The sequence below is a fragment of the Amblyraja radiata genome, chromosome 4 (genome assembly GCF_010909765.2).
Source record: "Amblyraja radiata isolate CabotCenter1 chromosome 4, sAmbRad1.1.pri, whole genome shotgun sequence".
In the NCBI taxonomy this organism is placed as follows: domain Eukaryota; kingdom Metazoa; phylum Chordata; class Chondrichthyes; order Rajiformes; family Rajidae; genus Amblyraja; species Amblyraja radiata.
This window is the reverse complement of record NC_045959.1, coordinates 84,293,458-84,321,411: the sequence shown is the minus strand read 5'-3', so window position 1 is coordinate 84,321,411 and position 27,954 is coordinate 84,293,458. Positions and strand designations below refer to the sequence as shown.

The following is a 27,954-nucleotide window of genomic DNA, read 5'->3' as shown; positions in this document are numbered from 1 at the left end:
GCATCCCTGACCCTTGCACCAGGGAGGCAACATACCATCCTGGAGTCTCGTTTGTGGCCGCAGAAACGCCTATCCATTCCCCTTACAATTGAATCCCTTATTACTATCCATTATTTTTCCTCCCCACCTGTGCCACAGAGCCACCCATGGTGCCATGAACTTGGCTGCTGCTGCCTTCCCCTGATGAGCCATCTCCTCCAACAGTATCCAAAATGGTATATCTGTTTAGGAGGGAGATGACCCCAGGGGACTCCTGCACTACCTGCCTACTGCAACGCTGGCTAGTGGCCACCCGTTCCCTTTCTGTCCACTTAACTTTTACCTGCGGTGTGGCCAACTCACTGTACGTGCTATTCACGACTTTCTCAGCATCGTGGATGCTCCAGTATGAATCCAACCGTTCAATGCGGTCTGCCAGGAGCTGCAGCTGGACACACTTCCTGCACACATAGTCACCAGGGACACTGACAATATCCCTGATCTCCCACCTGTTGCAGGATGAGCAATCCACGGGGCCGATCTCAACTGACATGGCTTACCCCCAAATTAAATCAACTCACTCCCACTATAAAAATCTTAATCCTTTAAACTGTACCTTTACTAAAAAGCACTGTAGCCTTAACTCGCTGTACCCTTAACTCACTGTACTCTTAACTCACTGTACCCTTAATTCACTGTACCCTTAATTCACTGAACCCTTAACTCACTGAACCCTTAACTCACTGAACCCTTAACTCACTGAACCCTTAACTCACTGAACCCTTAACTCACTGAACCCTTAACTCACTGTACCCTTAACTCACTGAACCCTTAACTCACTGTACCCTTAACTCACTGAACCGTTAACTAAAAAGTACGAACAGAAAGCAGAAATACAAATCTGGGGTTACTCCCAATCAGCTGCTTCCTCTAGTCCGCTTCCACCAATCAGCGGCTTCCTCCAGACCACTTCTTTTGAAGTGTGATGGAACGTTGCAGAGTGGGCAACGCTGCACCCGCCGCTCCAACCGCTCCTGGGCCTCTGTGGAACAAAGCCCCGCGCTTGATTTTTAAACTTACCGCCCGGACGCTGCACCAACCGCTCCTGGGCTCATAGAAACAAGCCCTTCGGCCAACTTGCCTATGCCGATCAAAATGTCCCATTTACACCAGTTCCACCTGTCCTCGTTTGGCCCATATCCCTCTAAATCCTGTCCTATCCATGTACCTACCTGTCCAAATGTTGTTTAAATGTTGTTATAGTACCTGCCTCAACTACCTCCCCTGGCAGCTCGTTCCAAATGTGCACAACCCCCTGTGTGATAAAGTGAAGTACAGCAGTAAAGGTAGCAACTAAAAGAATATTTCTGAAACAAAGTTCCATATTAAGTATATAATCCTCACTACATTGTTTTGGATTATCACATTCTGGAAATTATCAGGTATTTCTTTAGTGGTGGCGTTTCTTCACTGGACTCAATCCAGTATCGATCAGCACGCTTGAAATTTTCACATTGACTGTGCTTGCGTGGAAGTCTTGCATTTGCAGCCAGGTAAGCACAGTTGCTGTCAGTTCCACCCTATCATCTACCAGAAATATATGGGACATTGTTTTCTTCTAATTAGATTGACAAAGTCAGCCTTGTATTACTAAGAGAGATGCTGTTACCAATTTATTTATTTATTTATTTATTTATTAAATTTTTTTTAAAGAAATTTTTTTTTAAGCAAAAAAAAAAAACACAACAGGAAAACAAGGGAGGTGGAATGGGTTACCTGTAATACATCAATGGAGATAGGTTCGTAGGTTATAAAGTATAGCTTTTCATCTATTCCTGAGTTCAAGTTTCAGCCGGGTCCTCGTGCTGTACCAATCTATCCCTTCAGATAGTTAATGAATGGAGCCCAAATTTTATGGAAAAGATCTTGTTTGTCCATTAAGACAAGTCTAATTCTTTCTAAGTATAGGGTCTCCGACATTTCCGTAATCCACATTTTAATTGTGGGGGTTGTAGGGCCTTTCCAAAATTTTAATATTAATTTTTTTCCGGTTATTATACTGTAATTGAGGAAGTTTCTTTGGTTTGTTGTGAGTGTTAAGCTTTGTTCTGATATTCCAAGTATTATTAATTTTGTGTCTGGATCCAGTTTTGTATTAATAACTTCTGAAGTTATTTAAAAAATATCTGTCCAGAAATTTTTAAGTTTTATACAGTTTGCAAACGTATGTTAAATTAGCCTCTAAATGTAGACATTTATCACAAATAGGAGAGATTTGTGGGAAGATTCTATTTAGTTTTATTTTAGAGAAGTGTAGTCTATGTAAGACCTTGAATTGTATTAAAGTATGTCTGGCATTTAATGAACATTGATGTATTTGTTGTAAACTTTCGTCCCACATATCTTTCGTGATAGGATGACCTATTTCATTTTCCCATTTGTATCTATATGGTTCGGTCGGTGGTACCTCGTTATTTAGTAGGGTGTTATAAATATAAGCTATTAGTTTTTCAGTATTAGGATGCTTGTTCAGACATTCATCAAGAATTTCTAATTCCCTATTCCTGTAAACTTGTGTATTAGATTTAACATAATCTCTAATTTGTAGATATCTGAAGAAATTATTTGAGTGCAGTCCATAAATCTGTTGTAACTCTTGAAATGAAAGAAAAGTACCTTTCCCATAAAGATGTCCTATAGTTTTGATTCCATAATTTTTCCATTGTGTGAAACCTTTGTCCATAAAGGATGATTTGAATAAAGGATTATTTACAATGGGAAGGCAGAGTGGTATATTATTCAATTTTAAGCTGTTACCAATTTAATCATGCATTTTCTTCTCTCAGGGATATTGCTGCTAGAAATGTGTTGGTATCCTCATTGGACTGTGTAAAGTTAGGTGACTTCGGTCTGTCAAGATACATGGAAGATAGCACTTACTACAAAGGTACAAATCAGAGTAAACCAATCAATGAAGTTGTGTGGGTAATCCTAACACAGAACATAAATTGAAATGTTTGATTTAATCTGGTAAATGTTAACAATGAGTCCTCTAACATTTAAATTACTCCAGGAGCAATTTAAAACAAAAGACTATTGAAATAATAAACTGGAAGTCTCAATGGGTTCATTGATACTTTATTGTCACATGTACCTAGAGACAGTGAAATTCTTGTTTTTGCATACAATCCAGTAAAATCATCTTTTAGATAACCTACTGACTCCCATGGCTATCTGGACTACACTTCCTCCCACCCTGCTTCCTGTAAGGACTCTATTCCCTACTCCCAATTCCTTCGTCTACGCCGCATCTACACCCAGGATGAGGTTTTCCAAACCAGGGCATCGATGTCCTCATTCTTTAAGGAACGGGGAATCCCCTCTTCGACTATAGATGAGGCTCTCACCAGGGTCTCCTCTATATCCCGTAGCTCCGCTCTCACTCCCCATCACCCCCAACTTGTAACAAGGGCAGAGTCCCCATTGTCCTCACCTTCCACCCTACCAGCCGTCACCTCCGACATTTTCGCCATCTCCAACGGGATCCCACCACTGGCCACATCTTCCCATCTCCTCCCCTGTCGGCTTTCCGCAGACACCACTCCCTCCCTAACTACCTGGTCAATTTGTCCCTTCCCACCAAAGCAACCCTCTCCCCTGTTACTTTCCCTTGCAACCACAGGAAATGCTACACTTGTTGCCCCTCCCCCCTCGACTCCATCCAAGGACCCAAACAGCCTTTCCAGGTGAGGCAGAGGTTCACCTGCACCTCCTCCAACCTCATCTATTGCATCCGTTGCTCTAGGTGTCAAGTGCTCTACATCGGTGAGACCAAGCGCAGGCTTGGCGATCACTTCATCCAATACCTCCGCTCAGTTTTATTAACATTTCAAAATACTTTATTCGAGAATAAATATATACATTACATGATCCATACAAAACTCCATCCAACATTCTCGGAGGCTATACATACATTCAATACAGTTGCCCCAAATCACAATTTTACCCCACACCCTTGCCACTCATGTGGCCCACTGGCTGAGCACTTCAACTCCCCATCCGAATCCGACCTTTCTGTCCTGGGCCTCCTCCATGGCCAGAGTGAGTCCCACTGCAAATTGGAGGAGCAGCACTTCATATTTCGCTTGGATAGTTTACACCCCAGCGGTATGAACATTGAGTTCTCCAATTTCAGGTAGTCCTTGCTTTCTCCCTCCTTCCCCTCCCCTTCCCAGCTCTCCCACAGCCTACTGTCTCTACCTCTTCCTTTCTTCTTCCAACCCCCTCACCCCACATCAGTCTGAAGAAGGGTCTCGACCCGAAACGTCACCTATTCCTTCGCTCCATAGATGCTGCCTCACTTGCTGATTTTTTTTTTTCTCCAGCATTTTTGTCTACCTTCGATTTTTCCAGCATCTGTAGTTCTATCTTAAACATTTTACATAGGCACAATCGTAGATAAGTACCAAATGTACTCATCAATGGTTGTGGCTGATGAATGTCAGTCTATGTCCAAGCCCCAGGACATCAAAATAGGAATTGCTCAGGATAATTTCTAGACTAACCATCTTCAGCTGCTTCTATCATAAGGTTGGAAGTCAGATGTTTGTTGATAATTGTAGCATCCATGGGCAATTCCACAGCATATGATGTCATCCATGCCTGCTTGCAGCAAGGCTCGGACAATAATTAGCACGGGCACATATGTGGCAGCAATGTCTATCCCACAAAAGTGTTAGACAATGTCTATTTCCCAACAAGAGAGATTCTAATCATCCATTTGAATCAACATCATTTATTAGAAAGACAGCTGGATCAGCCAGAATAATTATCTGGCTCTCAGAACAGGGCAAAGGCTGGGTTTTCTGATGTCTTTGAAGTAAATTATTGTGACCTCGATGCGCCACATATTTGTTATCCAGTTATCAGTGCATTTCAAATTATGTAAAAGATTGCTGAGTTTAAAAAGAGCATTCTGTCAGAGACTTTGCTATTTTTTTTGTCTGAAGAAGGGTTTCGACCCGAAACATCGGCAATTCCCATAGATGCTGTTTGACCCACTGAGTTACTCCAGCTTTTTGTGTCTATCTTTGGTTTAAACCAGCATCTGCTGTTCATTACAACACACTTGCCATCTTTTTTTTGGTTTAAAGGTTAATTTGCCTAAAACAGACCAGAGCCACAAAATTAGTCTTTCAGCAAAACAAGTTTCTATCAACTATCTTTATATATACGTGTGTCCCAGAGTTTTGGATAAGTGGGTGCCCATCACCACGTCATTATTGAACTTCAGCTGAAATGACCTGTTGTCATTTGAAGCCTTACTGAACTCTGCTTCTCAAACTGATTACTTTACTTCAATTACTTTAAATTCCTTTCATGAGTTCAATTTTAGTAAATTTAGCTACCATTGGTCCTTAAGACCTGTGGTCAATTGAAATAATTGATTGGCTGTTTCTTCAGCTTTAGCAATTTCCTTGAATATAATTTAATTAACAAATCCTGAGCCCCTGTTGACCTTGTACCAATAATTGATTAGGTTCAATAATTCATTGATATGAGCAGAATATCACAATCTGGCTGATGAAAATGTTTAAGTAAAAACGTGAGCATAATTTACTATAATAAAGCAGCACAATATCTGCTGCATTAGTACATTTTTCTGATGGCATACCACATTAAAACTGTGAGAATTTTCTGCACATGCTTGTCCTGTGGTCTCACAATCTTGCTTTATGAGTCTTCCTCAGATTTGTGCAGGAAGTAGTCATTGTTGCACTCAGAAGTTAAGACGTATAGGCACTATTTATAAATTTGTACTCTTCTCATGGCAGCTTCAAAGGGGAAGTTACCCATCAAATGGATGGCTCCCGAATCAATCAACTTTCGTCGGTTTACCTCAGCAAGCGACGTATGGATGTTTGGTAAGTTTACTTAGCCATTTATGCTGCTTTAGTTTCCCAATTAAAAAATCAGAATTAAATCCTGATATTTCCCATTTCCTTCTTTGGGTAAATGTTCAACAAATGTTGCATGTTAGTTATCTAGTATGATTTTGGATTGTTTTTTGGCTCCCAAGCCCTTGTATTTGATGTGCAAGAGGCTCATCTATTTTCTATTTGATAAGACCTGCTCAGCTCCCTCTGAGGTTTTACATTCCCTTCGTCTTGCCCTCAAATAATTTTACTTCAAATCACTCTGATTTACATAATAACATGAGAAATAGGAGGAGAAGGCCATTTGATCCGTCAGGCCTGCACGATTTTGTACATCTGATCTTGTGCCTCAATGCTTCATTTTGACATTATATCTTTTGATTTCCTTAACCGATATCTAATTGAAATATGCTTAATGAGTAAATCTCAACAGCTCTTGGGTAGAGAATTTCAAGGAATCACTATCCACTGGATGAATAAAAAACCTCTGTTCTGAATGCCAACCTCTTATTTTATGAGTTCTGGTTCTAGACACCCTGGCCGAGGAACATATCATCGTGTATCTACCCTGTTACGCTCAGCAGATTTTCTTTGTTTCAATGAGATTGCTTCTCACTTGTCAAAACTGAAGTGAATGGCCCAGTCTGTTTTTCATCTCATATTGTTATTGCGCTGTGCACCATAATGCCTGCAGTCTGATCTGCCACTGTCCTCACAGATATTAAGTGGCTGCTAATTTTTGTCTGCAGCTTCTGCTGTGCACTGGAAGCTGCTATGGCAGTCATCATAATGTTGCATCATGCTTCTATTCACAAATGTATGACCAAAGTTAGCAACCAGTTCCAAGCTGGAGTGAATGGGCTCCAAATTCAGTCCTAGGTCAGGTTGATGCCAGATTCCACCAAGCTCTGACATTGAGTGCTTTTGTTCTGCTCCTTAATGCACCAGGCATTCCATTATGCATATCCATTAATCCCCTGTAGATAGTTTCATTTGAAGGAAAACTACATGTAAGCAGAATCGGTGGGGAGTCAAATGGAGAGGGAAACCAAGCTAACATTTCAGATTAAGGATATTTCATCAGAACAAGTTATTCCTTCCTTTGTGTAGGAAGGAACTGCAGATGCTTGTTTATTGTCCAGTTTCTTTCCAACCCCATCCACAATGCTTTCTGCCACTAACTGTTCCCAGTTTCCTGACGAAATCCTGCTTTTTTTCACCCAATCATAACATTAACTAAGGAAGACATAAATAATCTGCCGGAAATAGCAGGGGACCGGGGGTCAAATGAGATGGAGGAACTGAGTGAAATCCAGGTTAGCCGGGAAGTGGTGTTAGGTAAATTGAATGGATTAAAGGCCGATAAATCCCCAGGGTCAGATAGGCTGCATCCCAGAGTACTTAAGGAAGTAGCCCCAGAAATAGTGGATGCATTAGTGATAATTTTTCAAAACTCTTTAGATTCTGGAGTAGTTCCTGAGGATTGGAGGGTGGCTAATGTAACACCACTTTTTAAAAAGGGAGGGAGAGAGAAAACGGGGAATTACAGACCAGTTAGTCTAACGTCGGTAGTGGGGAAACTGCTAGAATCAGTTATTAAAGATGGGATAGCAGCACATTTGGAAAGTGGTGAAATCATTGGACAAAGTCTGCATGGATTTACAAAAGGTAAATCATGTCTGACGAATCTTATAGAATTTTTCGAGGATGTAACTAGTAGCGTGGATAGGGGAGAACCAGTGGATGTGGTGTATCTGGACTTCCAGAAGGCTTTCGACAAGGTCCCACATAAGAGATTAGTTTACAAACTTAAAGCACACGGCATTGGGGGTTCAGTATTGATGTGGATAGAGAACTGGCTGGCAAACAGGAAGCAAAGAGTAGGAGTAAACGGGTCCTTTTCACAATGGCAGGCAGTGACTAGTGGGGTACCGCAAGGCTCAGTGCTGGGACCCCAGCTATTTACAATATATATTAATGATCTGGATGAGGGAATTGAAGGCAATATCTCCAAGTTTGCGGATGACCCTAAGCTGGGGGGCAGTGTTAGCTGTGAGGAGGATGCTAGGAGACTGCAAGGTGACTTGGATAGGCTGGGTGAGTGGGCAAATGTTTGGCAGATGCAGTATAATGTGGATAAATGTGAGGTTCTCCATTTTGGTGGCAAAAACAGGAAAGCAGACTATTATCTAAATGGTGGCCGACTAGGAAAAGGGGAGATGCAGCGAGACCTGGGTGTCATGGTACACCAGTCATTGAAAGTGGGCATGCAGGTGCAGCAGGCAGTGAAGAAAGCGAATGGTATGTTAGCTTTCATAGCAAAAGGATTTGAGTATAGGAGCAGGGAGGTTCTACTGCAGTTGTACAGGGTCTTGGTGAGACCACACCTGGAGTATTGCGTACAGTTTTGGTCTCCAAATCTGAGGAAGGACATTATTGCCATAGAGGGTGTGCAGAGAAGGTTCACCAGACTGATTCCTGGGATGTCAGGACTGTCTTATGAAGAAAGACTGGATAGACTTGGTTTATACTCTCTAGAATTTAGGAGATTGAGAGGGGATCTTATAGAAACTTACAAAATTCTTAAGGGGTTGGACAGGCTAGATGCAGGAAGATTGCTCCCGATGTTGGGGAAGTCCAGGACAAGGGGTCACAGCTTAAGGATAAGGGGGAAATCCTTTAAAACCGAGATGAGAAGAACTTTTTTCACACAGAGAGTGGTGAATCTCTGGAACTCCCTGCCACAGAGGGTAGTCGAGGCCAGTTCATTGGCTATATTTAAGAGGGAGTTAGATGTGGCCCTTGTGGCTAAGGGGATCAGAGGGTATGGAGAGAAGGCAGGTACGGGATACTGAGTTGGATGATCAGCCATGATCATATTGAATGGCGGTGCAGGCTCGAAGGGCCGAATGGCCTACTCCTGCACCTAATTTCTATGTTTCTATGTTTCTATAATTTGTCTGGACAGTTTACAAAACAATGTTTTGCCCTATATCTTGGTACACATGACAAAAGTAAACCAGTACTAATATAGACTGTATTGGTGGTGTTTCCTGCTCTTGCAGGGAACTAGTAAGTTTTATTCTCTCACTTTCTCCATCGTTATCGTTTTTGTTCACTGGGATTTACAAGATGTCTTTTCCAATTTTGTTCTTAAAAAATTTCTAAACACCTGTTTTTGCTTTTTTATTATGGGGTATTGTGTGTAGATTGATGATTTTAAAAAAACGTGCAGAACCAGGAGAGGTTCTTCTCTTCACTTTGTATCCCATCATCCACCCTTTTCAACCAATTTTTCTTCATAATATCTGAACCCACAAGTACAATAACTGACACATTCCTCCATACACATTTTTCCTCACCTCTCTCTTTCGGTATTCACCCCAGCCATTGTTCTGGTTCACTCCTTGATATTCACCAATAATCCCCCTGGCACTTACCCATGCAACTGCAAGAATGCCACTGTTGCCATTTTGCCATGCTCCTTCCCACTATCAAAAGCCCACTCTTTTGAAGTGAAGCATTTCAATTATTCTTCTCTACATTTTCTTACTTTGTATTTCAGGTGTTTGTATGTGGGAAATTCTAATGTATGGAGTGAAACCATTTCAAGGAGTAAAAAACAACGATGTAATTGGTAGGATTGAAAATGGTGAACGCTTGCCAATGCCTCCAAACTGCCCACCGACGCTGTACAGCCTTATGACAAAGTGCTGGGCATATGATCCCAGCAGAAGACCTCGATTCAATGAACTGAAACAACAACTCAGGTAGGAGGAAGTATCTGAGTTACTTTTTTAAAGGACAAATATTACAACTCCATTTAACCATTTTTCGACTCAATATCGACTATAAAAAAAAAAGTGAATGTGTAACGGACTATAAACCAAGTTGTCATCTGCCTTTGCAGGTGAATGTAGTGCTTCTTATGGCATTAATTAAACAGGAGCAGGGAAGGGTTCCTAGTGGTTTAGTTAAGAAATACAGGGTAGAAACAGGCCTTTCGGCCCGCTGAGTCTGTGCTGACCAACGATCTCTGTCCACTAGTTATCACACTTTTGCATACTGTGCAATCTGGGTGATTTACAGAAGCCAATGAAGGTACAAACCTGCACGTCTTTGGAACGTGGGAGGAAAACCCACGCAGTAACAGGAAAACGTACAAACTGACAGACAACTTCCATAGTCTGGATCGAACCCAGGTCTCTGGCGCTATAAAGCAGCAAGTCTACTGCTGTGCCACTGTGTGCCCCTGCTGGTTTGCTGTATAATGTTCCTTCAAAGATAAATGAAGAAACTTGCTGCTGCTCATCACATTGCTTTCATTGTGTACATTTTATTTACAACTAAAGTACTTATCTGGCTACAACTCGCTTTGGAGCCTAGTTAGGTTCTGAAAAGAAGTATGGTTATGCAAGTTCTTGCTTTTTGTTAACTAACACATTATACATTAGATCCATGAAATTAAACGATAACAAGTGGATGCTGTCAAAACTCAGCAGGCCTCATAAGTTAAACTTATTCACAAGTTAAACTTAAGCAGCACTAAAGATCAGCTGAATTGGTAACATGACCAACTCAGCTGATCTTTAGTGGTACTTAAGTTTAACTTGTGAATAAGTTTACTTGTGAATAGAGTTATGGGTATTGCTACCCTTTCAGCATCGATACAGGCCCTTTGGCCCCACTTGCCCATGCTGACCAAGATGCCCTGTACACGCTAGTCCCACCTGCTCGTGTTTGGCCCTTATCTGTGAACCTGTCCAAATATCTTTTAAATGTTGTCGTGGTACCTGCCTCAACTACCTCTAATTGCAGCTCGTTCCATACACCCACAACCCTCTGTTTACAAAAAAAAGTTGCCCTCGGGTTCCTATTAAATCTATCCCCTTTTATCTTAAACTGGATGGTGGGATCCTTGTTGATAGATGCTGTCTTCTTGAGGTGACACCTCATGTAGATGTTTCAATAGAGGGTGGAGCTGTACCTATGATCAACCAGACTGTCCACCACTTTCTCTTACGTGCCTGTGTGTGGGAATTGCTATGCTATGCAATTTAAAACTAGTAAGGATATTTTCTAAAGTAAAATAGTGATGTAAGACTGCAGGTGCTAGAATCTTGAGCAAAACAAAGTGCTGGAGGAACTCAGTGGGTCAGGCAGCACCTGTGATGTGAATGGGTGACAACATTTTGGATTGGGACCCTTCAAACTCTTTCAGGATTTGTATCCCGCTATATCCTTTCACAGCTGCCTTCACTGTATGTAACACCATTTAAGTTGGAATTTGAGAATTTTATAAGAGTGAATTTATTTTATCCTCGTGGTTGTACCGGGGGGGACGCCTACTCATGGTTCCTTCATTTTGACAGAATGTATCCTGTTCCAATACAGCATGCATGCTGGAAAGGTAATACACTTCAAAGTTAACCTAAAGAGAACCAAAATAATTTAGTTTATTATTGTCACGTGTGCCAAGGGACAGTGAAAAGCTTTTTGTTGTGTGCTATCCAGTTAGCGAAAGACTTATGCCCCTGTCCCACTTAGGAAACCTGAATGGAAACCTCTGGAGACCTTCCCGGAGGTTCCGGTCACTCCATGAGTTACCAGAGGTTTTGGTCACTTGCCTGGAAAGCCTCGACCGAAGCGTGAGCTGCATATACTGATCAAAGATCCTATAGTATCTTTGCTACCGATCGCACACACACACACACACACACACACACACACACACACACACACACACACACACACACACACACATCGCGAAGGTGGGGGCCAGGGACAGCAGAGGAGCGCTGTCTGCGCAATGAAGAGGAAGGTAAACGGCTGCCACAGAGCACGGTAAGTCCTTTAGTGAGCGCGGGAGGGAGGGAGAGAAGGACAGAGAAGGGGAGAGAATGGTGGGGAGAAGGAGTGGAGACAGTTTTAAGAAGTTTAATAAAGTTAGCGGGCATTTTACCTTTCGGCGGATCTTCTAGGTCCTGAAAACCAAAGTTCCTACAGGATCTTTGCTGAAAACTCCAATGAGCCAATCAAAATGGCCGGTCAGCGAAGGAGATTGCCTTCGACTGCCTGTAAGTAAATAGCGACCCCACTCCACTGGCTTCGACCAAACAGCAACCTATTTTTAGCCGAGGCCGTTTTTGTTTTTTTTTAAATAATCGCAGGAACATAGAAGAAGCCTCGACTACGCGGAAACCACTTTCCACCATTAGGGAGAGTGACCAGAACCTCCGGGAACCTCACGGAAACCTTGGGTGTGGCGCAAGGTCTCCAGAGGTTTCCGTTTAGGTTTCCTAAGTGGGACAGGGGCATAAACATAATACCAATCAAGCCATCCACCGTGTTCAGATGGAAGATAAAGGCCAGTTAAGGATGGTTTGAACGTCTCCTATGAGTTAGATAAGAGGTCAGGATCGCTCACTAGTTGCTGAGGGGATGGTTCGGTTGCCTGCTCCCAGCTGGGATGAATAACGTCATCAAATAATCGCACATAGAAAAATATTGCATGTTAATGCAAAAAAAAAATCTGAGCTCACATACCAGAGATCTGGATAATTGATTCATAGACATAGCATCAAATCCTGCCTTGGCAGTTGAATGTAACTTGAACTAATTAAATAAAACTGGAATGAAAAACAACCATAGATGTGAATCTGATGGGTCGCCCTGAAAAACACATCTGTCTCACATATCAAGGAAAATAAATCTGCCTTTGTTGCTAGTACAGCTCATGCGAGATAAAACATACCGAACATTCTAAATTCTTAATTCTCAAAGCCCTCCGTTTCTTCCTCGACCGGAGAACCAACCAATCCCCGTCTACTGATACTCTTCTCCGCCTAGCGGAGCTGGTCCTTACCCTTAATAACTTCTCAATTGACTCCTCCCAATTCCTCCAAATACAAGGCGTAGCTATGAGCACGCGCATGGGCCCTAGCTATGCCTGCCTCTTTGTGGGGTACGTCGAACAATCCTTGTTCATCCCAGAACTCTACCTCCGCTACATTGACGACTGCTACCTCCTGCACCCACACACAACTCACTGACTTCATTCATTTCACCACTAACTTCCATCCGGCACTCAATTACACCTGGACCATTTCCGACATTTTCCTACCATTTCTTGACCTCACTATCTCCATCGCAGGTGATAGACTTCTGACCGACATCCACTATAAACCCACTGACTCCCATGGCTATCTGGACGACACCTCTTCCTACCCTACTTTCTGTAAGGACTCCATCCCCTACTCCCAATTCCTCCATCTACGCCGCATCTGCTACCAGGATGAGGTGTTCCACACCAGGGCATCAGAAATGTCCTAATTCTTCATGGAATGTTGCCAATTTCCATCGCTCCATAAATGCTGCCTCTCCCGCTGAGTTTCTCCAGCATTTTTGTCTACCTTCAATTTTCCAGCATCTGCAATTCCTTCTCAAACATTCTTAATTTCTTATTAAGAAGCTTCCTCATTTTAGGGATGAGTGGTAGCAAATGCTGATTTGGCCAGTGGTAGTGATTCCAGCATTGGCTGAAAGAGTGTCATGGAGATAAATCAGAAGGAGGTGTATATTGAATGAATAAATTTGAAATTCCAAAATGGAAAGAAGAAAAGAAACTGCTGTAAATATGACATTTAGTTGGCACTTGAGCCTTATGTGTCATAATCATTCCTGGTCGCCACCATATCACAGTCCTTCCCTTTCTTTTTCTCTCAGTTTCTCTGGAACTTCTAATTTTACTCATTTCCGATGAAAGGTTATTGAGTCAAAACATTAACTGTTACCATTTCCATTGAAGCTGACCGATGGCTGCTTTGCCAACAGTTTGTCTGTCCTTTCCTTCTTTGTGTTTAAATAGTATGTGTTAAATGTATGTTTTTAGTGTTCATTAGCTTGTTTTATGTGGGGGTGGGAGGTTGGAAATTTTTTCCTAATCTCTTACCTCGACGGAGATGCAATTTTTTTCCGTACTGTATCTCTGTACGCACTGCGGCCTAACATCGAGGAGTTGGCGGCCTTTGCTGGAGACCGACGTTTGAGAGTTCCCCCGCGGGGAGCCTACGGTACTTTAACATCGCGGAGCCCGCGATCCCTTTGTTAGGGATCGACCGCAGAGCTCCAACCATGGGTGCTTGTGGACAACATCATGGAACCCGCAGTCTCTGGTCAGACAAACATCGGGAACTCCAAGCCATGGGAGTTATAAAGAAAGTGAGTGAGTGCAGGAGTAGGCCATTTGGCCCTTTGAGCCAGCACTGCCATTCAATGTGATCATGGCTGATCATCCACAATCAGTTCCTGCCTTCTCCCCATATCCCCTGACTCCACTATCTTTAAGAACCCTATCTAGCTCTGTCTTGAAAGTATCCAGAGAACTGGCCTCCACTGCCCTCTGAGGCAGAGAATTCCACAGACTCCCAACTCTCTGTGTGATAAAGTGTTTTTTCATCTCCTTTCTAAATGACTTACCCCTTATTCTTAAACTGTGGCCCCTGGTTCTGGACTCCCCCAACATCGGGAACATGTTTACTGTCTCTAGCTGTCCAAACCCTTAATAATGTTATTTTTCAATAAGATCCCTTCTCATCCTTTTAAATTCCAGAGTATACAAGCCCAGCCGCTCCATTCTCTCAGCATATGACAGTCCCACCATCCCGGGAATTAACCTTGTGAACCTACACTTCACTCCCTCAATAACAAATTTGCTAATGTTACTTATAATCGCTTCATCTAAATCATTAATATATATTGTAAATAACTGCGGTCCCAGCACCAAGCCTTGCGGTACCCCACTAGTCACTGCCTGCCATTCTGAAAGGGACCCGTTAATCCCTACTCTTTGATTCTTGTCTGCCAACCAATTTTATATCCATGTCAGCACTCTACCCCCAATCTCATGTGCACTAATTTTGCCCACTAATCTCCTATGTGCAGCCTTATCAAATGCTTCCTGAAAGTCCAGGTACACTACATCCACTGGCTCTCCCTTGTCCATTTTCCAAGTCACATCCTCAAAAAATTCCGGAAGATTAGTCAAGCATGATTTCCCCTTCGTAAATCCATGCTGACTCGGACTGATCCTGTTACTGCTATCCAAATGTGCCCCTAATTCATCTTTTATGACTCCAGCATCTTCCCCACCACCGATGTCAGGGTAACTGGTCTATAATTCTCTGTTTTCTCTCTCCTGCCTTTCTTAAAAAGTGGGATAACATCAGCTACCCTCCAATTGACAGGAACTGATCCTGAATCTATAGAACATTTGAAATTGATCACCAATGCATCCACGATTTCTAGAGCCACTTCCTTAAGTACCCTGGTATGCAGACCATCAGGCCCTGTGAATTTATCAGCCTTCAGTCCCATCAGTCTACCCAACACCATTTCCTGCCGAATGTGGATTTCCTTCAGTTCCTCTGTCACCGCAGATCCTCTGGTCACTAGTACATCAGGAAGATTGTTTGTGTCCTCCATAGTGAAGATGGATCCAAAGTACCTGGTCAACTTATCTGCCATTTCCTTGTTCCCCATAATAAATTCACCCTTTTCAGTCTTCAAGGGTCCAACTTTGGTCTTAACTATTGTTTTCCTCTTCACATATCTAAAGAAGCTTTTACTATCCTCCTTTATATTCTTGGCTAGCTTACCTTCTTCGTACCTCATCTTTTCTCCCCGTATTGCCTTTTTAGGTATCTTCTGTTGCTCTTTAAACATTACCCAATCCTCGGGCGTCCCGCCCATCTTTGCTATGTTGTACTACTTCTCTTTTATTTTTATACTGTCCCGACTTCCCTTGTCAACCACAGTCTCCCCTTACTCCCCTTGGAATCTTTCTTCCTCTTTGGAATGAACTGATCCTGCACCCTGTATTATTCCAAGAAATGCCTGCCATTGTTGTTCCACTGTCATCCCTGCTAGGGTATCTTTCCAGTCAACTTTGGCCAGCTCCTCCCTCATGGCTCCATAGTCCTTTGTTCAACTGTAATACTGACACCTCCAATTTACCCTTCTCCCTCTCAAATTGTAGATTAAAACATCATATTATGGTCACTACCTCCTAATGGCTCATTAACCTCTAGTTTCCTTATCAAATCCGGTTTATTACACAACACTAAATCCAGAATGAGTGTGTGGCCGGGATGGTGTGGTTCCTTGATGATGTTGGCAGCCTTTTTGAGGCAGCGAATGCCATAGATCCCTTCGATGGTGGGGAGGTCAGAGCCGATGAAGGACTGGGCAGTAGTCACAACTTACTGCAATGTTTTCCGCACTCGGGTCAGGTTGCCGAATCAAGCCACGATGCAACCAGTTAGTATGCTCTCTACTGTACACCTATAGAAGTTCGAGAGAGTCCTCCTTGACATACCGACTCTCCGTAATCTTCTCAGGAAGTAGAGGCGCTGATGTGCTTTCTTTATAATTGCATCAGTGTGCTGGGGACCAGGAAAGATCTTCGGAAATATGCATGCCCAGGAATTTGAAGTTCTTGACCCTTTCCACCATTGGGGTCTTTTTACCATTAGGGTCTTTTTACCCTTACAATTCCTTAGTTCTATCCATACTGACTCCACATCTCCTGTTTCAATGTCACCCCTTGCAAGGGACTGAATTTCATTCCTCACCAACAGAGCTACCCCACCCCCTCTGCCCACCTGTCTGTCTTTTCGATAGGATATATACCCTTGAATATTCAGTTACCAGCCCTGGCCCTCTTACAGCCATGTCTCTGTAATTCCCACAACATCATACTTGCCAATTTCTAACTGAGCCTCAAGCTCGTCCACTTTATTTCTTATACTTCACGCATTCATATACAACACTTTGACTTCGGTATTCACCTCCCCTCTCACTCCGGTCCCTATTGGCCCTGATCTTACTCTCTTATCCCTTCTCGAACTATCCTTCCCATTAATTTGGGAGTCTTTTATAACTTTTCCTGTACTCACTTCCCCTTTAACTCCATCTTTATGCTCCCAAGGTGTAACCCGTCCTTTTTATGACGTGATAGGGACAATGTGCAGGCAGTGATAGAGTGATAGGGACAATGTGCAGGCAGTGATAGAGTGATAGGGACAATATGCAGGCAGATGGGATTGATTAGATTGGCATCATGGTCGCCGCAGAAATGTTCTGATATTAGAAAAAGAAACAGGAATCAAGAGAGCAAGAATCAACCATACCACCGCTCAAGACTTCTCCATTGAGATCATGCCTCGTCTAATTCTTGATCTCAGCTCCATTTGTTATCTGATCCCCATAACTCGTCACGCTCCCAGAACGAAACTGCATTGTAGTCTTTAATATAGTCAGTGCTTCAGCCTGCACAGATCACTGAGGGTACATCATTTTTTTTTAAATGCATGAGACTCTAAAAGAAGAAATTCTTCGCTACCCCCCCATTGTACACGGCCAATTCCTACTTCCAACATCATGACCCCTAATTCACAATTGTTTTTTAAGGGGAAACTTCTTACCATCATATATTTGTCAAGTCCTCTCCGAATCAGAAATCTTTCAGGATTTCACCTCTCTTTGTCAGCTCCAAGTCGTATTGGCATAACCTGCTCAACTCTTCTAAGATAATGTGTAGGAAGGAGCTGCAGATGCTGGTTTAAACCGAAGATAGACACAAAAAGCTGGAGTAACTCAGCAGGACTGGCAGCATCTCTGGAGAGAAGGAATGGGTGACGTTTCGAGTCGAGACCATTCTTCAGACCATTCTTATTATCTCCTAAGATAATAACTCATTTCAGAAGTCAACCAAGCAAACCTTCTTTTAACAGCATCCATTATAAGTATTAGCCCTCCATAATTAAAGAGAGCAAAATTATATGCAGTTATCAAGTTCAAGTTTAAGTTCAAGTTTACATTTATTGTCACATGCATCAATTGGTACAGTGAAATTTGGGTTACGATACAGCCATACGAATAAAAAAGAAAACAACACACGATAGAATTTAACATAAACATCCCCACACAGCGGAATCAAAGTTTCCCACTGTGAGGGAAGGCAACAAAGTTCAGTCATCCTCCTCTTTGTTGTTCACCCGTGGTCGGGGCCATCCGAGCCCTCCGCAGTCGCCGCAACGGCGGCCTGATGTTCAGGCCCACTCGCCGGGATGATGGAACTCCGACGTCGGAACGGAAGAACATTCTCAGCAGTTTGGACTTCCGAATCGGCCACTTCTTACCGGAGACCGTGGCTCCCGAAGTCCACAGGCCGAGTTGGGCGGAGATTCAACACTGGAGGACTCCGCGATGTTGAAATCAGCGCTACCTGTAGCTGGAAGCTCCGCAACCACAGCTCCACGATGATAAAGCAGCAGGCCAACCCTCCGGAGCTTCAAACGGCGATCCCAGGTGGGGCATCGCCCGCTCCGCGATGGAATCCAGTGCTGCGTCGCTGCTGAAGCTCTGGCCGGTCTCCGGCAGGAAAGGCCGCGCCAATCCAGATGGTAGGCCGCGAGGAGGGGCGAAGATGCGACTCAGAGAATAGTCACATCCTCGACCAGGAAGTGACTGAGAAACGGTTTCCCCATTATCCTCCCCACGTTCCCCAAATAAAGACTAAGACACCTCCAAAACATACATTTTTAAACAGACTAAAAATAACAAAAAGATGAAAAAATAGACAGACTGTAGGCAGAGGCTGCCATCATACGGCGCCCCTGGTGGTTGTATGGTTATCGGGTATGATCTCACCAACACTCAGACCTTGTATAAAGCAGCATTCTACGGTCTCTGGAGCGAAGGAAATAGGCGACGTTCACTTTCCGTTGCAACCGCAAGAAATGCAACACCTGTCCCTTCACCTCCCCCCTCGACTCCATTCAAGGTCCCAAGCAGTCGTTCCAGGTGCGACAAAGGTTCACCTGTATCTCCTCCAACCTCATCTACTGCATCCGCTGCTCTAGATGTCAGCTAATTTACATCGGTGAGACCAAGCGTAGGTTGGGCGACCGTTTCGCCGAACACCTCCGCTCAGTCCGCCTTGACCTACCTGACCTCCCGGTGGCTCAGCACTTCAACTCCCCCTCCCATTCCCAATCCGACCTCTCTGTCCTGGGTCTCCTCCATTGCCAGAGTGAGCAACAGCGGAAATTGGAGGAACAGCACCTCATATTCCGTCTGGGGTCCTTGCGCCCTTATGGCATCAACATTGAATTCCCCCAATTTGGTTAGCCTGTGCTGTCCCCTCCCCTTCCTTCACCCTCTAGCTGTCTCCTCCCACCCTCCCATCCGCCCGCCCTCGGGCTCCTCCTCCTCCCCTTTTTCCTTCTTTCTTTCCCCACCCCCCATCAGTCTGAAGAAGGGTTTCGGCCCGAAACGTCGCCTATTTCCTTCGCTCCATAGATGCTGCTGCACCCGCTGAGTTCCTCCAGCAATTTTGTGTACCCATTCTACGGTCTCTCTCAGTTTAAGCACAATCTGCTTTTATATTCATCCCATCAGTGCCTAAGTTCACTAACGTTTAGCCCATTCTCTTAACCTGTAAATAATATTATTATAATAATAATAATAATAATATATTTTATTGTCATTGCACATAAGTGCAACGAGATTTAGGTATGCAGCTTCCATCCGATGTCATAACTTAAATAACAAATAAAATTTAGATTTAGATACCCCGGGAACATGTTTTGTAAAAAGAACATTAAAACAGTAAAACAGTCAAAGCAGACTAAAGTCCAGATGTGTCTGTGCGACGTGACCATCCGAGGGAGACAGTCCATGGAGGTGGGGGGGACTCAGCAGGGCCGGTTCAGAGCAGCTATAGCTCTGGGAATTAAGCTGTTCCTGAGTCTGGAGGTGCGGGCGTAGAAGGCCTTGTATCGTCTGCCGGAAGGTAGGAATTCGAACAGTCCATTACAAGGGTGTGAGGAGTCTTTATGGATGCTGACGCCTTCCTGAGGCACCGTGTGTGGTAGATGCCCTCCAAGGCTGGTAGCGGTGTCCCAATAAACTTCAGCGCTCTGTGGACGACGCGCTGAAGAGCTCTCCTCTCCGCCTCCGTGCAGGTGAGATACCACACAGAGATGCCATATGTTAGTATGCTCTCTGTGGCGCAGCAGTAGAAGGTTGTCAGCAGCTGTTGGGGCAGACCAGTCTTTTTCAATGTTCTCAGGAAGAACATTCGTTGCTGTGCCTTCTTGCTATACCACTGCCGGCTCTTCTACCTCAAAGCTTATTTTCCCACTCAATATCATCATAAAATTTGGGTGCAATGGACTGGATTCCTTTATCTAAGAACATATATTAAACAGTTGCGGTCCTATCACTGATTCCATTGGTGACCACGGATTATAATCTTGCTAAACAGAAAGTGCTTCATTTATTTTGACTCTCAAATATCATAGAAACATAGAAAATAGGTGCAGGAGGAGGCCATTCAGCCCTTCGAGCCAGCACCGCCATTCATTGTGATCATGGCTGATCATCCCCTATCAATAACCCGTGCCTGCCTTCTCCCTATATCCCTTGACTCCACTAGCCCCTAGAGCTCTATCTAACTCTCTCCTAAATCCATCCAGTGACTTGGCCTGTACTGCCCTCTGTGGCAGGGAATTCCATAAATTCACAACTCTCTGGGTGAAAACGTTTTTTCTCACCTCAGTCTTAAATGACCCCCCCTTTATTCTAAGACTGTGGCCCCTGGTTCTGGACTCACCCAACATTGGGTACAATTTTTCCTGCATATAGCTTGTCCAGTCCTTTTATAATTTTATATGTTTCTATAAGATACCCCCTCATCCTTCTAAACTCCAGTGAATACAAGCCTTGTCTTTTCAATCTTTCCTCATATGACAGTCCCGCCATCCCAGGGATCAATCTCATGAACCTACGCTGCACTGCTTCAATCACAAGGATGTCCTTCCTCAAATTAGGAGACCAAAACTGTACCCAATACTCCAGATGTGGTCTCACCAGAGCCCTATACAACTGCAGAAGAACTTCTTTACTCTTTACTATCGTCTTCTCTTTTTATATTGTTGTAGCATCTCTTGCAGTCAGTTGTTATATTTCTTGCTGGCTAATTCTTGTATTCTGTTTTCTCCTGGAATCTATTGTTCATGCTATCTTTCTAATTTTCCATTCTGGTTTATCATTAGTTATGTCAATAGTGTATGCCACCATTTCATTTGATCCCATCACTACCTCACTGTGTTACAGATGTATCGTCCATCCTGACAGCAGAGATGAGGGCGAATTCTTCCATGAATCCATGCGAACTAACATATTTCAACCCACTTTGTTCTTTGTTTCTTTCATCACTTACAGTAAGGAACAAGTTATAGCAGCCAAATAATCACCCAGCAACCAGGGAGGAAACGGGAAGTGTGGGAGGTAAAGGGGAGCATAAAAACTCCATACAGATCCTTTTACCATTTTTCCCTCCATTGTCTATGACATGAAGATTCTTGTTCATATGATTCAGATGAAGTGTTTGCATTTTATACGAATGGCACTTAATACAGGAGTCACTGAGGTGGTATCCATAAGGACTCAAATGACCTCTGAGTACCTGAATTACAGCCAAATATCACTTGCAGCTTTGAAAACAGAAGTCACATTGACCAAATAGAAAGACAGGTTATAAGTGGACAAAAATCTGGCAAGTTGAGAAGAGATGCACAGTCTTTTGCCTAGAGCAGAGGGATCGAGGACCAGAGGACATAGGTTCAAGGTGAAGGGAAAAAGATTTAATAGAAATCCGAGGAGTAACTTTTTCACACACAGAGGGTGGTGGGTGTATGGGACAAGCTGCAAGAGGAGGTAGTTGAGGCTGGGACTATCCCATCGTTTAAGAAACAGTTGGACTGGTACATGGATAGGACAGGTTTGGAGGGTTATGGACCAAGCGCAGGCAATTGGGACTAGGGTAGCTGGGACATTTTTGGCCGGTGTGGACGAGTTGGGCCGAAGGGCCTATTTCCACACTGTATCACTCTATGTCTCTATGAAGAAGTGTGACCATTGCATTCCTGTTTGAATAAGTGTAGGAAGGAACTGCAGATGGTGGTTTACACTGAAGACAGGCACAAAAAGCTGGAGTAGCTCAGCGGGTCATGCAGCATCGCTGAAAAAAAAGTCTCGACCCGAAGCGTCACCTATTCCTTTTCTCCGGAGATGCCGCCCAACCCGCTGAGTTACTCCAGCTTTTTGTGTCCATCTCTTGTTTGAATAAGATTATTTGAAAATTAAATGATCCACACCAACCCTTAAAAATAAATCACCTTTATGTGAAAAATAAAGCAATTGCAAAACTTTGCCAACATGAGGGGGAATATCCTTTGTGGTCGTTCAGTACCATCCGCAGTCACGGATAAAACAGTGCAGGATATGATAACATGGCCAATGAGACAGGTGTGAGGCGAGATCCCCGAAATACAGTCTGCTGAGCGATGAATAAACGGGTGAGAAATGTAGTAACCGTCAGCCTATATATTGAAAAATCCCAAAACTCGGGTTCAGTGAGTTTAAAAAAGTACATTAGACAAGAAACCTTTACAAATAGCGTAAATGTCCCACTTCGGCCCACTGAGCCAGCCGTCAAACACTCATTTACCTCAATCTCATTTCTGCCCGCATTCACATCAATTTCCCACCTGAGCCCCATTCGACCCCTCACCGACACATCGGGGGAAGGTGACAGTCCTTCAGGTGTTTTTGCCATTCATTTCTCATCGAGTCATGGGTTCATACAACACAGCAGGTGTTGCGGGGAGCATTCATACAACAAAGCAGCGTGCGGGGAGCAAAAGGGAGCACTTGGGGGAAACTCCATAAAATAGTACCAGAGGTTAGAATCGAACCCGGGTCCCTGGAGCAGTGACACAAGCAGGCGGAATAGAGGGCATCTGTTGATTTTTTTTTCTCAAACCAGTAAGTACTGTAGTCGTAATCTGAGAATGCGACGGAGGCAGAGTTACAAAGTATATGGGCCATAACTCTAATAACGGTCAGGAAGGCTATGGTTGGAATGGACATGGTGGGCGGAGGAGCCTGTTTGTGTTGTATGAACCCATGACTCGATGAGAAATGAGTGGCAAAAACACCTGAAGGATTGTGAGATAATGATCATGGATGACTTTTAATGGAAAGTCCACACATACAGATAGACAGCCAAGAAGAACTTCATATCTACACTCAGATGGACTGGCAGATGGAGGAGATAGGAGTTGGGGAAAGAGAGGAAAAGCCCAAGAGAAATACAGGGAAAGGGATATTGGAAAAGACAGATGCTGGAATCCTGAAACGCATGTCAGAACATTTAAAAGGTATAAACACATAGCAAATAGGTGCAGGAGAAGGCCATTCGGCCCTTCGAGCCAGCATTGCCATTCAATATGATCATGGCTGCTCATCCAAAATCAGTATCCCGTTTCTGCTTCCTCCCCATATCCCTTGATTCCATAACTCTAAGAAATTTAAACATGGGAGGCTTTTTACAGTGAAAAAAAAACGGCATGACATCATTTTTATCATGTGATGATTTTTTCACACGTCGGTAGTCGTTGTTGGCTCAAGAGTAACTCGGGAGAGGAACTTGGTACATCGCAGAAATGAGAAGTAAACGGCAAACTTAGACATACACATGGGAACTCGTTTAAACTCGTGAACATAAACTTGTAATCTCATAGAAAACCACGAGTTTGATTTTTTTCTTTAACTTGGAATAACTCGTGGGTCAGGGCTTTAAGTGTACCTGGAGAATGCTACCATTTTTAATGGGAGTCTGGACGATTGGAATAATTACAGGCCCACCAGATTAACACCTGTAGACGAGGATTCTATGCCAATGAAATTGCACGGCTGTCCATTTTCGTGATAGTTGCTTAAATCTATCCTCTTTCATATTTTGAGTAAACGAGTGAGTTTGAGTATGTTAACTAAAGGGTTGATTTCCTTTTCTGAAACTGAGCCAAGTGCTGTTGCACAATCGGATTGATTCCATTGTGGAGTTCCTGCATCGATGGGTTTTATTTTAGAAGCTAACAACATAATCAGGGATTTTGGAAAGAAAAAAAGGTGTTTGTTCGCAATAAGCGATTAAATTTTGTTTTTATTGAAAAGAGAACCTAGTACAGATTTTCAAGAGTATAGAACAACATATGAGAAAAGAGAATTTATGTTGCCATGGATGCAACCATTGAAAGGTGGCTGGTCAGCAGTCAGTGGGAATGGTGTCAACGTTGCAAACACAGTGATTCTGGAGGTAATGAGAGAGAGGTTTAGGTTTATTATTACTGTCATGTGTACCGAGGTACAGTGAAAAGCTTTGTTTTGCATGCTATCCAATCAAATCGGATAATATACATAAATACAACAAAGTCTAACTGCTCTACAGTAGGTAGAGCAAAGGGAAAGGTACAAAATGTAGAATATTGTTCTGAGCATTGTAGTGCAATAGTTAATTAAACAAAGCCCAATGTCTGCAATGGGGTAGAGGTGATTTGGATAGTGCCCTAGATTATGGAAGGGCCGTTCAGAAGCCTGATAAGTGAAGAGAAAAAGCTGTTCCTGAGTCTCGTGGTCTGCGCTTTCTGTATCTTCTGCCCAACAGGAGTGGAAGTAATGGCCAGGATGAGACAAGTTTTTGATTAATGTGAAGGTGGGGAAAACTACTAGTGCAACTCAGTGGTCAGGCAGCATCTCTGGAGAACATGGATAGGTGACATTTTGCTTTGGAACCTTTCTTTAGACTAGGATTATGTTGGCTGTTTTTCCAAGGCAGTGTGAAGTGTAGATGGAGTCAATAGTGGGGAGTCTGGTCTAAGCGATGACCTGTAGCAACTATAACTGTAGCTTGAGTATAGAAGTTGGGAGGTCATGTTACAGTTATATAAGACGTTGGTGGGGGCAGATTTAGAGTATTGTGTTCAGTTTTGGTTACCATGTTAAAGGAAAGATGTTGTCAAGCTTGAAAGGGTTCAGAGAACATTTACTAGGGTGTTGCCAGGAGTCAAGGGACTGTGCTATAATGAGAGGTTGAGCAGGAGGATGAGGGGTGATCTTATGGAGGTGGAGCGCAGGAGGATGAAGGGTGATCTTATGGAGGTGTACAAAATCATAAGAGAAATAGGTTGGGTAAACGCATAGTCTTGCCCAGAGTAGAGGAATTGAGAACTAGGTTTAAGGTGAGGGGGGGAAAGATTTAATGGGAACCTGAGGTAACTTTCCATACACCAAAGGGAGGTTGGTGTATGGAACAAGCTGCCTGTGGAAGTAGTTGGAACTTCCACTGAAATAATTTTAATACCTTTTCATGGAAATGTTGATCATATTATTTTAGAAAACTATTTTGCTTTAATCTTATTTCAGCCATTTTTGCAGGCATTTATGATTGAATAAGTGATGTTGAAATACACTAACTGGTAATTTTGATTCTTACATCTGTCTATCAGGCATTACTCCTTTCATGTATATGCAAGGAAAGGGACTAATGAATAGGACTTGAATTGTCTGTATATTAGACTCTTTAAATGGTTGCTAATCATTTGGCCCACTTTGTGCATGTCACTGTTTTTCTGAAATAGCCAATATGTAGATTTGAACGTGATATTTTCACTTCTTTGAAATAGCTAACACTCATCTTACTTTTTGGAGTTAACTACTTTAATTTAACAAACTATCAGTATATTTAATTACAAATTTATGCTAAGAATGAAAGTTTCCAACAATCACTTTAAGATGGAGTAATATCTTTTTTCCAAAATCTTTATTTTACACAATGACATAAATAAGGCTGCAGAGAAGAGGCCTTTGATGAGACACTTTGTAAGGATGATACTGATTTGAAGTCACTGCATTGCTCAACATGCTTCTATTTTATATAAAATAGGAAACATTGGCATGGCAACAATTCAAAACAAACAGAAATGCAAAAAAAATTGTTCAATAAAGCATTTCCAGGAGCAAAACCCCAAACTGCTTTGATTAATTAGGTGATTATTAAATTAATTTTAAATTTGTTTGTTTCCAATTCTGGTTCAGAATTTGGGATTTTTTTTGTTCATATTCAGTAGACTGCAATTATCAGGTCTCAACAAGAAATCTTGCAAAATAACATCGAGTTACTGTTCTGAAAGGCATGCTTTGGCACAGTACAACCAGCTGCCCGACCAGTAAGTGAACTTCATAGACATTTAACTATTACCTCCGCATGCAAAAAACTACTCCCAATTTACGTCATTTATAATCATCTTTCTGAAAATATTACAGTAATCATATAAAAATGATTTACAGGTTAGAAAACCTTTACCTCATGCCAATAGTGTATCATTTTTCCATGAAAAATGCTGGTCACTTGATCATGCCCGTGAAATTAAACATTGCATCATTGTGTACGCAATATTTTTGCCATCACAATCATTTCACCATGGAGGCTTGGCTGACCCTAAAGATCGATGGAACATCTGAAGAATAAAACACAAACTTTTTGTTAATCCGTAACAGTTACAATTACTGTTTCAGCATTGGCCTGGGGAAAAATAGAAAAACAGGATATAGGTAAAACAAATAGAGGATTCTCACCCTCCTAGAAAACAAATGTCAGATCTGTGGTAATAAACAATAAAGATGCAGTTTTAGTGCATTATCTCAGAGAAAGAACGGCAAAGAATATGGTGCAAACCAAGAAAGCTGCGGAGCAATGTTGCGCCCTTTTCACAGATGCTGCCTGACGCATTGTTTCTCCAATTTTTTGCTATTTTTTGCTTCAGATTTCAGCGTCGACAGTCTTTTGGTCTTTAAAGAACCATTATTTAAGCCAGGACATCTTATAATTTCTTGGAAATATTCAACACAAAATGCTCCAATTACATTGACCTCTAAAAGGTGAAGAAGGGTGCTGAGTTTTTTTTAAATAATAAAATTAATAACTTATAGGAACTCGGACTGAATTATTGATATGAATCCATTACATCCTAACCCTCACATGGAACATTCGGCAACTTGGACGGCACTGTTGAGTTGAGCCGAAGGGCATATTTTTGAACTGTATCTCTCCAGGACTTTTGATGCGTATTTTGCAATTGCATTGAATGGTTCATTCTCCTTAGAACTGTAAACTTAAATACCTCCAGCTAAGTTTTCACTTGCATGATTCATTGTGCCAGGAATCATGCTACCACATCCTGTTTCATCATCATGGGTTTGGTGGTTAATAAAATGTGCAACTTTCAGCCAACTGCTTCCCAGGACAACTTTGCTATCAGCATTAATTGGGCAGCAGGACAAAAAGCTTTACCTTTCTCACAAATATGTTTTAAGTATGAGAATTTCCTAATTATATTATATATTCCAAAACAATTATAACTCCTACCAGTCTTGACCAACATAACTTACAGCTTTAAAGAAAACTTGTGGCTTTAAAGTTGTAATTTTAAATGATGATGTTTGAGTGGAAGCGTAAATTTAAGCAGCTTTTTGTTAAGCCGGAAACACAGTTCACAGTTTTTCAGTAAGTATATTTTATTACCTTTGTTTAATGAGCATCTAATATTTTAAGGTCATTAATGTTATTCAATGTGCATGTGTAAAAATCTCTTAGAATTAATGAGAGATTTTTTATTTTGTGATACTGAGTAGACAAATGTATGCTTCAACAGGGTGTATTTCAAGCCATTTGAAATAAAAATGAGACTTACAAGTTGTGGGAAATGTTATATTTTTCAGCTCTGTAAAGATAAAATATTTAGCGTAAAGGGGCCAGGTTAAGTTGCTAGTGATATCAATGCCTAGAAACATGAAGCTTTCGACCATCTCTGCAACAACTCTATTGATGTGGACAAGGTTTAGTTCACCCATCAAGAATTAACTCTTTTGTCTTGCTGATATGAAGAGCTTGGTTATTGTCCTGATCTCCTGACATTCTTTTTCATGTACTTAGTCTCATCATTGCTGTGGATCCGGCCAACGACAGTGGTAGCATCGACGAACTGAAATATTAACTTGGCTTTGTACTTGGCCACACCATCATGAGTCTACAGATTTTTTTTTAAGTATGTGCGCCAGAATTAGTTCATTT

At 42.4% G+C, this 27,954-nt stretch overlaps 1 protein-coding gene across 34 annotated transcripts in view; it reads left to right on the top strand.

The window, feature by feature from the left end:
* The window catches only part of ptk2 (protein tyrosine kinase 2), a 465,509-nt gene that overhangs the window by 375,999 nt on the left and 61,556 nt on the right, over positions 1-27,954 (top strand). For all 34 annotated transcript variants that reach the window (XM_033019915.1, XM_033019912.1, XM_033019913.1 and 31 more), the window contains 3 exons: positions 2,826-2,926; positions 5,814-5,903; positions 9,481-9,685. In XM_033019915.1, the coding sequence (XP_032875806.1) occupies positions 2,826-2,926; positions 5,814-5,903; positions 9,481-9,685 (396 nt within the window). The remainder of the gene's footprint in view (positions 1-2,825; positions 2,927-5,813; positions 5,904-9,480; positions 9,686-27,954) is intronic.